Source organism: Phyllostomus hastatus, unplaced genomic scaffold (genome assembly GCF_019186645.2).
Source record: "Phyllostomus hastatus isolate PE091 unplaced genomic scaffold, TTU_PhHast_1.1 phas_scaffold_55, whole genome shotgun sequence".
Classification (NCBI taxonomy): Eukaryota; Metazoa; Chordata; class Mammalia; order Chiroptera; family Phyllostomidae; genus Phyllostomus; species Phyllostomus hastatus.
Window position 1 is genome coordinate 12,992,790 of NW_025334035.1, and position 10,928 is coordinate 13,003,717.

At 54.7% G+C, this 10,928-nt stretch overlaps 1 protein-coding gene across 3 annotated transcripts; it reads right to left on the reverse strand.

Moving 5' to 3' along the window:
• Positions 1-3,823: 3,823 nt before the first annotated feature.
• Positions 3,824-10,525, reverse strand: RNF112 (ring finger protein 112). Of its 3 annotated transcripts, none has more exons than XM_045824324.1 (15): positions 10,414-10,525; positions 9,468-9,667; positions 9,246-9,286; positions 8,157-8,442; positions 7,781-7,984; positions 7,547-7,675; positions 7,262-7,366; positions 6,779-6,829; positions 6,432-6,488; positions 6,275-6,349; positions 6,051-6,165; positions 5,722-5,888; positions 5,591-5,644; positions 5,410-5,484; positions 3,824-5,299 (listed from the first exon to the last, which is right to left on the reverse strand). In XM_045824324.1, exons 2-15 carry the CDS (start codon positions 9,519-9,521, stop codon positions 4,829-4,831), a joined length of 1,884 nt encoding a protein of 627 aa, XP_045680280.1. In that variant the 5' UTR covers positions 9,522-9,667; positions 10,414-10,525; the 3' UTR covers positions 3,824-4,828. The 3 variants fall into 3 exon arrangements, with proteins under 3 accessions (XP_045680280.1, XP_045680281.1, XP_045680279.1); XM_045824325.1 differs by having other exon boundaries at positions 3,824-5,224; positions 7,781-7,987; XM_045824323.1 differs by having other exon boundaries at positions 7,781-7,987.
• Positions 10,526-10,928: the final 403 nt, after the last annotated feature.

Sequence of the window (10,928 nt, forward strand, 5' to 3'; positions counted from 1 at the left end):
ATGTTTTTTTCCCAAACTTTCAGGAAAAAAATCTTTTGTTTTAATTTTTTAATTCAATTTTCTATTTATTTATATTCAGATACTTGTTTTTTGCATTAAAAGGCATTTTAGCATTTATTTTTTTAACATTATGGTACAAGAAATTTTATATAACAAATAATTACAAAACACAAGAACATATACAAGATATTTCAGGTACTACCCATGTATAATGTGCATCCTTATTTTTGCCTCAAAAATTTGGGCAAAAAAGTGCATATTATACATGGCAAAATATGGTATGCTATTCCTTAGGCTCCAATTGGGTAATGTTAGCGAACACCAAGTGGAGTCCTGCTGCCTGCTGCCACCCTCTAGGAGGCAAAGGTTTGGTGGGTGATAAAGGCAAGGAGTCTTTATTCAAAAGCTACTCAATTTTGGAATAACAACTTTCCACAGGCATTAGTCCACTTACGCTTTAATCACTTAAGCCTATCAATTAAGGCTAAAATCTTTAACTACTGAGTTCTGGTATCATTTTCCCTGTTAGTTTTTGATTATCTTATTTCTATAGGGTTAGTTTACAAACTGAAACAACAGAAGATACAAAAGCTACACCATTTTAGAAGAATGGCAAGCTTCTGCCTCAGAGCTTGTCCCCTTTTAAACACCTAAAGGGTAAACCTGCCACCCTCTGCCAGGCCAGCCAGATCCTGTGCTGTGCCCAGAGTTGTTCTCCCATCCAAAATCTATCCAAAATCCTTCCAAAATACCATCCTTAGGGAAATGCAGGCAGCTGCAGCATGATCATCCAGGAATCCTCAAGGAAGAGAGATGAAGAGGTCTCTGTCCTCTTTTTATTTCAAATCTTCTCGCCCACAATTCTGTGCACTCTGGAGGTATTCAGCTCCTCAGCCAATCCTGTGCTAGACTGTTTACCATTGCCTCGGGCAACCTCCTACCGCCCCTCCCTACTCCCCAGTGCTCTGATCAGATCTCTCTGTGTAAAACTTTGTGGGTAACTACAAAATAATCTTCAAATGGTTAATCATGTGAAAATGCAAACAAGAAAGTCTTCACACAGTTTGTAAAATTAATGTAGGCCACAGAAAAATTTTTACACTCTGCTTACCAGTGGCATCAGGACTTACTGATGCTAGAGGAATGAGTCCCTAGTGGGACTCCAACCTAATATGGTTCTTGGTTTTGAGCAGGAAAGAATTCAAGCCAGATAAGAGGCTGAAGTGGAAATGAGACAGGCCAGTCAGCCAGCACAAATGGAACAGGGAAACCGACACTGAGAGGTAAATGACCAAGCAGTTTAGAATCATCTAGTAAATTGCAAAATCCTATCTTTCTTAAACCAAAGATATTTAACAGAAAATGGTTTAGCGCCCTGGCAGGGTAGTTCAGTTGGTTAGAGCATTGTCTTGAAACACCAAGGTTGTGAGTTCAATCCCCAGTCAAGACATATACGAGAGTCAACCATAAGTGTACAAATAAGTAAACAAATTGATTTCTTTCTCTCTCAGATCAAGTTTTAAAAAAGTAAATGATTTACACTTTTCCTCCCAAACCAGAGAGTAAATAGCTTGCAACACCTACTCAGGGAGATGGATTGCAGAAATCCAGTTGGTGCCATTGGTGCCAACCACACCCAAGGATGGATGAAGTCAAGGGGAATAAATCTCATTTGGGCACATCAGCATAAAGCTGATGAATATTCTATTGAGATTCTCCTTGTAAGACCTTAAGGTCCCAGCCTTCAAAATCCACAAGATGAAGGACCCTACACTCTTGCTCTCTGCACTCCTGGAAGAGCAGCACCCCCACCCCCACCCCCACCACCCCACCACCCAGGACTTAGCCTTTCTCCCTCTTAGACCCTGGGAGACCTTCTTTTGCTTCTGTAACTTGTTTCCTGAGCCCACACAGCCCAGCTGGCTCACTCCTACTATCTCTGTAACTTTCTAAATAAAGTTTCTCTTACAATTTGAGTTTATGACTGGGAATTCTTTCTTTGCCAAACTCTAGAACTGAAGTCCAATTTTGCCAGTAATGACTGTTGCCATTTTGCCACCAACATGGTCAGTAACAGTAGCTGATGAGGGGGGCCTCCTCCTGGCTCATCGATGGCCAAGTCTTCACAGGGTGGAAGAGTCTGAGGTTCTCTGGGTCTCTTTTCTTTTCTTTGTTTTATAACTTAATATTTATTGCCCTAATTGTTGTGGCTCAGTGGATTGAGCGCTGGCCTGCAAACCAAGGGGTCGCTGGTTCATTCCCAGTCAGGATACATGCCTGGGTTGTGGGCCAGGCCCCCAGTAGGGGACATGCTAGAGGCAACCACACATTGATGTTTTTCTCCCTCCTACCCTTCCCCTCTGTCTAAAAATGAATAAATAAAATCTTTAAAGAACATACAATTTATTTATTTTAACATTATTTATTTATTATTTCTTTTTAGAAGCAGAAGAGAGGGAGAGAAACATCATTGTGTGGTTGCCTCTTGCTCACCCCCTACTGGGGACCTGGCCTGCAACCCAGGCATGTGCCCTGACTGGGAACGAACCAGCAACCCTTTGGTTCGAAGGCTGGCACTCAATTCACTGAGCCACACCAACCGGGGCAAATTTTTTATCTTTAATTTGAGAGGGGAGGGCAGGAAGAAGGGGGAGAGAGAGAAAACAGCACTTTGTTGTTCATTGGTTGTTTCTTGTTTGTGACCTGATCAGGAATTGAAACCACAATCTTGGCATATCAGGATGATGCTCTAACCAACTGAGCCACATCAGTTAGGACTCGTGACTCCTCTTAATGTCCCCCCAACCTTTAGTCCTGAACCTGTCAGCCCCAAAGCCCGGGAGGTTTGTAGTTCTTGTGTCCACCAGATGATGATGGAAGGGCCTGAAGAGAGGATCTTGGCAAGGCTCTCTCAACAAAGACCTCCAGAGTGTGGGTGCTGGCCCCTCTGGCTCAGTTTGCAGATGTTAGCCACCCTCAGCCCTTGGTCGTCACCCCACCTGCCCTCCCTCCTGGCTTTGAGATTTCTCTGCATCATTATTCTGTCCCCAGCTTACTAGTGGCAACTTCTCCTGCTGAGTCATGTATGCCAGACCACATCTGTCTGCCTCTGTCCCCCAACACTGCTCCTTAGATCTGGAGTGAGTTGGAGGTTGGGGTAAGACATCACCAAGGAGGAGCGCCTCCATCTCAGCCCAGCCCAGTCTCACAAAACCTCTCCCAGCATCTGTGGAGGGGCACCAATGGGGGACCAGGGGTTCGGGACTCCCTTGCTTTCACTGTCAGCCAGCTGGGGGCCTTCACTGAGACTTGCCCTCCCTGTGTTTGCACCTGTGCAAGTCAGGATTTGGACACTGTGACCACTGCTGAAATTATGGGGGGTCTTAGTGGACCCTCAGCTGTCTGGCCCCACAGCAGTGGTCCTGGGTCCCTCCTCTCTCCATAGCTTCAGCAAGGATTTCCCATCTCTGCCTCCATGCTCTCCTCCTGCCAGGGCAGATGGTGGGTGACCACCTGTTCAGGGGGCCAGCTGAAGCAGGAGAGACCCAGGGAGCAGGACCCCAAGTCCTAGTGGACAAGCCTGCAAAGGTGACAGTGCCCTTGTCCTTTGGCCTGAGCCCTCCTACAATCCTCCAAATGGGGACCTCAGACGCTCAGCTCCCAGATCTCTTGAATTTCATTCACCCTCTTCCCATCCATGAGTCCCCATAACAGAGCACCTTCCCATCCATGAGTCACCTCCTCCTGCCCCAAAGCCCTCTGGTAGCTGAATTCCAACACTGTTTCAATAATTTACTGGAAATCTAACATTCAAGCACACACATTTTATTTTTCATATAACGTGCCCATTAACCCTTTGCAGTTCAGTGGCCTAGAAGTTGTCCTAGTAGGACTTCCTCGAACCCTGGGAGGGGCCCTGGGCCCTCAGGTTCCCTGTGGGAGCTGTACCTAGCCCCCCGCTAATGTGGAACAGAGGGGTCTTCTCACAGGCAGGTCAGGGCGTGTGGCCTCGCACAGTCTCCCTTGTGGACGCTTGCAGGACTTTCCCAGGCTTGTCCCAGGGCTGCCTGCTTGCGCTCCACATACAGTCACAGGTGGGGTGTTTTGGCATTTAACCCATTGCTGGGATGGCATTCCACAAAAACGACAGGCACTATGCATTTGGCCAGGTGTGACCAAGGGCACAACCAGGAGACCCTGTTCAAGGCCCACACACAGACTCTCTAGGGTTTCAGGAGGGAGGGGCACCAACTTTGTCCTGCTGGTGGCTTTAGGGAGACTCACAGGGACAAGTTTCCCCACTCTAGGGGTTAGGTCACTGTCTACCTCACACAGAGTCTTTGGTTTTGTCTGGTGCTCCCGCTTCCCCAGGCCCTCAGTAGTGCTCCTCGATCCTGAACACCAAGGCCACTCAACTGGGTTGCTCCCTTCTGTGAAAGGACAGGCCCTCTCGGCCCAGGGGGAGACCTTCCAGGTCACTCAGCCTTCCTACCGTCCTGGGAAAATAAGCCACAGTTGGGAGGGTGGAGCCTTACTCCTGGTGGACACCTCGGTCAAGTGCATTTGGGTCAATTGCAGGTTAGCAATTATCTGCAACCAAAAATAGGCCCTGTATCCTATTTACTGCCCTAAGTATTGCCTCCTGGCCCCTGAGACCATCCCCAGGTTCCTGGGGCCACCTGGGTTCTTTGGCTCAGTCAGCTACCTAGACGCTGGGTATTCACCAGGGCAGAGTGGAACATGGGGGTCCTCAGAACATTGCTCCCTCCCCCACTTCCTTTCCTCACCCCTCGAATCTCTCCCTCCTTTTACTGTCTCCTGGGGGTTGTTACTCTTCCTGGAGCAGGGGCTCTTGGTCCCCTTCCTGCACCCTCTCCTCCTCCTCCCGCTCTATGCAGCCCACGGTGGCAGCCAAACCAGCTCCCACACCACCCCCGACCACAGCTGCCCCTGTGGCTCCCACCGCAGCTCCAGCTGCCACCATCCCAGCCTCTGCAGCCAGTGCCGCTGCGGCCATGCCTGCACCCACCACACCCCCAGCCAGGCCCATGAGCCCAGCCCCCACAGCACCCCCCACGGCAGCCAGGTGGCCACAGAAGCGCATGGTGTAGGTGTCCATGAAGGCCTTGGCCTCTGCCTGCAGCTCAGCCTCCAGGACCTCCAAGGCTTGCTCCCTCTCCTGGCACAGCAAGGCCGCTCCATGGCGAGCCAGGATGGCATCTTTCTGGGCAGAGAGGAAGTTCCTCATGGTCTCAGGCAGGACCCGGAGCGCAGAGAATATGCGCTTGGTGGCCACATCCTATGCCAGGAGGAGAAAGAAGGAGCCTTGACCAGGATACTTGGAGCCCTCTCCCACTATGGGCTCCCCCAGCTGGACACCTGGCCCCTGTGTGGGCCTGGGGGGCTCACCTGCTGCCGCACATATTCCTTAAACTCCTTCTTGGCAGCTTCCAGCATCCGCAGGTCGTGCAGCTGGGCAGCCATCTGACCACAGAAAAAGCCAGGCTGCCTTCCACTTCCTCCCCAGATCCCAGGGTGCACCAGTTTGCCTCCCTCCCGGCCCCCTGGGTCCTTCAGGGAAGCTCTGTACCTCATCTGGAGAGGCAAAGCCAGGCCCTGTCCTGCCCATCCAGCCCGAGAGGTTCTGCAGAAACATCATCAGAGGATCAGGGAGGGTAGAGGGCCAGCAGGCTCCCCTGTGTCTCCGGAGAGTTTTCACACCTTGATTTCCTGAGCTAACTGCTGCCCTGTGAGCAGGCGGCTGTCCCCTCTGGCCACGGGGCGTCCCTCACTCCAGTACCCCTGGCAACGGCTCTTGGCATGCTGGGGGGCAGCGCTCAGCACATCAGCAATGTAGGCTCGCAGGTGACAGAAATCATCCTCTGTGTCTGCAAAGAAATTTCTCATGCTCAGGAGATGGGACTGAGCAGGACTGGGCTTCAGTGGGGAGAAAGAGTGTCAGAGGCTGGGAGACAGGGGCCAGTGTGCAAAGGATCTGGCCCTCCAGAGGAGCACAAGCTGAGGAGGCCTTTGCTGCTGGGAACACTTACCGCCCAGGGTTCCCTGGTCTCCACTGGCCCAGCGTCTCCTTGGGGCAGGCAGGAGGTAGCAACGGGCTTGCTGCCCTTGTAGCAGCTCCCGAACCCTGGGGTATTTGCCAGATTTCTGAGAGATGGATGAAGAGATCCCTGAGCTAGTGGTCCAACCACATTCCTAGCTTACCTACAGGATCCCTCACCTTGACCTGTCCACCCCCTTCCCTCTACACACTCACCTGGAGGACATCACCCACATGCCCCTGCCCTGCCTTGTTGGGATGGAATGAGTCACGAACTAAGAGATCCAGGTGCTGGAAGAGAAGGGGTCCTGACACCAGCAGCCGGGGAGGGGTGTCTGGGTCTGAGCAATGAGTCCAGAAATAGGCATCTCACCTGTATTGGCACCATCCCATAATGCCTGCCCATCACCTCGGCCACATGGACAAACATCTAGAGGTGGGACAATGAAGGTCACAGCTAGGCCTCTTCATGGTCGATGCCTCCCTTCCACACTGGGCCCACTGTGCAAACCCAGCTCCCAGCTCCCAGCTCCAGGCCTCTCCAGCCTCCCGCCAACCAGGTGTCCGTGCTGCATTCTCTGCCTCACACCAACCAACCCAGTTCCAAGTCATGGGATCCTAGGCCAGAACTGGAAAGCACCTCATTCTGGCTTGGTGCAGTCCTCTAGCCTCATGGTCAAGGCAGGGACCGGGGCACCCCAACACCAGATGTCTCCTCACCTCCAGGTATTCTAGGTCTGTGTCTTTCAGCTCCTGGGAAGTGTTGAGGATCTGGAACCAAGGAGAACAAGATGGAAGAGGATCTGTAAAGGCCCTCTTTAGTACCTCCCAGAGATACTGGGAAGACCTCAGTGAGGGTCTTAGGACCTTGGAGAGCCCAGCCAGGGGTCTCCACAGCCTGCAGAGCAGCTGGCTGTGAGGGATGGAAGGCAGGTGAGGGAGTGATCCTGCAGAGCTTCAACTGCCCCTCCCTCCCCTGGGGGAACTTCCACCCACCTTTAGAACAAGCAATGTTCCCACCTTCACCAACTGGGGGCATCCTTCCTTTGGAGGGGCACTCCCAGAATTTGCAGGGACCCTGGACACAAAAGCCTTCGAGATACAGTGACCGCCCCCTATGCTCTCAGGGCTAGACCCAGCCGAGATGCCCCAGGTTTGCAAAAAGCTGAGCTGGAGTAGGACACCAGATCACAGCGCCCCCACCTGGTAGGAGCTCAGCATCATGGTGAGGGCACAGAGCTTGGTCCTTGTTTCCCGGCTCAGTTCAGGGCTCATAGCGTCCCCCGTGTCCACCAGGAACACAGCCACCTGTGCAGCGGCAGGGGACGAACCGAGGGGTCAAGCCTGTCTCAGTACCTCGGGCCACCCCGTCTTCTTGTCTTTGCCCCAGGGCTTTCATTGCCATCCACCTCCCTTTTGTCCATCTCTGCTCTCTCTTCCCTTCCTCCCTGACCCACTCTTGACTTTCCCTGCCCTTCCTCCCCTCACCTTCCTCCCCTCCTTCCCCAGCAGGAAGGGGTGGCTCCACATCCAAATGCCCCTGCTGAGGCTGCTGGCGCCCCATCGGGGCCCCTGCAGGGAGCCCCCTCCTCTCAGCCAGCCGCCTTCGCTGGACTCCTGCAGGACAGAGAACATCGATGGATGCATCCAGTCCCCATTCCGCTTCCAAAGCCAGCCTGGGACCCTTCACCTGCCCCAGCCCCTGCACGAGCCCGCCCTCACCGGGCCCGGCAGCCCCTGGAGCAGGCAGTCGAGGAGGAAGGTTTTTCCTGAGTGCTGCTCCCCCAGAACGGCAAGGAGGCAGACGGGGGTATCCCTGGCCAAGGGGTGTTTCAGGCAGCGGTTGATGGCCCCCATCCGCAGAATGAGGCCTCCGGAGGCGCTGATTCGCACCAGCAGCAAGGGCTCCGTCCTCGCGGCACAGGCCTCCTTGCCGGGAGAGAGAAGGGCTAAGTCTGGAGTGTGTCCGGCCCCGAGCTCCCTTTCTCACACTGACATCCAAGGATGGGGCCAGAGCTACACACCCCGCCCTCGGATCGACCGGGTCTCCCACGCCGCCCTCGCCCTCGCCCCGCCTGGAGGAGGCCTGGTACCAGACCTGCGCAGCGGAGGGCGGCGGCCCCCGCAGCAGGCCCTTCATCTTGTCGCGCAGACCGCGAAGGCCCTTCCTGCGAGCGCAAGCCTCGCGGCACTCGGGGCAGCGGGGCCGTTCGCCGCCGGGCGGGCGGTGCGTGCTGAAGCACCGAGCGCAGAAGTCGTGGCCGCAGTCCAGCGAGACCGGCTCGCGCAGCCGCTCCAGGCAGATACCGCAGGCCGGGGGCTCTCGAGGCGCCACGGGCCGGGACCCCAGGCCCAGCTCCAACTTGGGGAATGGTGTGTGGGACCTGCGGGGCGGCACGGGTCGTTTGAGAGCAGCATGTGGGGTGCAGGGTGTACAGGCCAGGAATTGAGCCAGCAGGCTGTGCCTAGGGAAGCTGCGTTCTGCCTGTTCTGCCCGTTCCTCTCTGGCTTGCATCCCAGAGCCTGAGGACCCCAGCGTGGGGGCAGCAGAGCCTGGGGAGAGGAACCCGGGGAGGGAGGCAGCCTGGAACGGATGAAATTTGGCTCTGCCGTACCACCAAGTACAACCGTGGGCAAGTTTCTCCCCCATTCGGGCGCCAGTGTCCTAACCAGAGGAAAGGGGAGCAGCGCCTGCCTCCTGGGGCCGATGGAGTGATCTGAGGAGAGGGTTCGTGCCAGGCGCTGGGCAGGCGCTGCGCATGCACACTCTCCTGTGTCTGGCACAAATGCTCGCGAAAACCCTCACCCAAGGCCTCCTGCTGCCAGGGGTTCCTCAAGGAGTTACTGACCCGGCTGGACAGCTTAATGAGTGATCCCTTCTACAGCCTCCTACAGCGACTTAAACACACCGGCGGTGGGACTGCAGGGAGAGCGTGGGAGAGCGTGGGAGCCCCCTGGTGGTGGGGCAGAAGGCTCTGGTCCTTAAAAGATTCTTTCCACTCTCCCACCCCGAGCTGGAATCGGCCTCTTTGCAGCATCCACCCGATTTCCCTGTCCCCACCCCCCTCCAATACTGGCAGATCCAGCCTTGAGCTCCCTCCCCTGGGACAGCCACAGCCTCGTGTTCCTGGACCAAGCGACCTACAAGGCCCATTGCCGGGGTCCTCCCTCAGGCCCTGCCACTTACCAACTGTTGCTGTGGTTTCCCATGAAGCTCTGCTTTCTCTCCTTGAAGAGGAAATTTTGGGGAAAAATAACAACAAAAAACCCCGTCAGTTTGAAAAGAACCCAGATGTCTGTCTTCATCTCAGGTTTTAGCAGCCTCTCACCCCTGTCTGCATGCCCACCCGTCCCCAGGCAGCCCCTTCCCACCCCCACCCCTTTTCCCAAATCTGAGGAGAAGACTTGCCTGTTTGCCAAACCAGTGACAGAAGGAGATAACAGACAAGGCGGACCGGGGCATGGGAGGCTGGCAGTGGGGAGTGGGTCCAGAGCCGAGGGCGGAGGCCCCTGGGGCCTTCAGCAGCAGTAAGACTGCAAGGGCTGCTGAGCTGTGACAGGTGGAGGGTGTGGGGGGATGGTCTCCCCTGAGCAGCCAACTCGTCAGAGCTGAAAAATAGATGTGACAGTCGGGAAAGAGGAGGCTGCCTCTGGACTCACCCCAGGGGGAGGAGAGAGGACTGCAGGAACCAGGGCTCTGGAGGAGGGAGGGACAGAGCCAGGCTCAGAATCCCTGGCAGAGGCTGAGATGCAGGCAAGCTGAAGTGGTGAGTCACCATGGAGACGGGAAAAGATAAGAACAGGGAGGGGGAGGGCGCTTGCTCCACACAAATTCAAAGCTCCGGTTATGAAGTATTTCCAGATTGCGACTGCAGAGCACTGCCCCCTGGGCACAGAGACCTCTGCGGACTGGCCCCGAGTGATGACACTGGTCACACTCCCAAGAGGCCAGCCCTGGTCACCCTGGCTGCTTCGTGAACAGCAGGTTAGGAGGACAGGGCTGGAGGTGGGCAGGAGGCCAGGCTACAGGGAAAAGCCCCAACCCAGACCTGGGCACATGAGGGGCCTCACCATGAGGGGCTGGCAGGGGGGAGGGGAGCAACCCCACGCCCAGAGCTGTGCTGGAGAAAGGTCTCTCGACCTGCCCTTCACTCTCGGGGCCTCTCCTGGGCTCTGGGGAGAAGGGCTTGCCCGGGGAGGCTGGCTGTGGGGGTCAGGCATGGATGGCCCATCATAACTACTAGGCTCCACAGGCTTGTGAGCACTTCTAGTCTTGGGGGTGATTGAAACCTGAAGAGAAAACAAGAGTCTCAAATCGACAAAAAGAAAACTTTGAAGTCAAAAGTAATACATACCTCTTAATTCAGTGTCAGCTACCCCTCATATGATGTCATCCGGCCAACTCAGCAATCATTGTCTTCCGTGAAGTCAGAGTCAAATCATGAGTCGACAAATGCCCACTGAGCACCTGCCTGGTGCCAGGCTCTGAGCTGGGTTCTGGGGTGTCAGGACTTTGCTGTTAAGTGTTTATACACAATAGTAAGCAATTGGTTCTTATCAATAAAATTCAACATTGTAAAGGTTATTTAAATCCTCTTTTAAAAATTCATGGGAAAAATGTGGGCTATGGGCAACACTCATTTTGATGTATTTGCTCCGATGTGGAGGGAGGTCCCCCAAGGTCAAAGGGCCAGATCCATGCCAAGTTCCTGAGGCTGGTAGGTAGGTAACCCCCAACACAAGTGGACGAGCAGGTTGGCCCAGCCCACCTGCATGGGGACCACACTGTCTGGAGAGGAAAGGGGGCTCCTTGTTTCCCAATGAGGGTGAGGAACCCATGCAGGCCCTCCATGGGGCTCTAACCTACCCC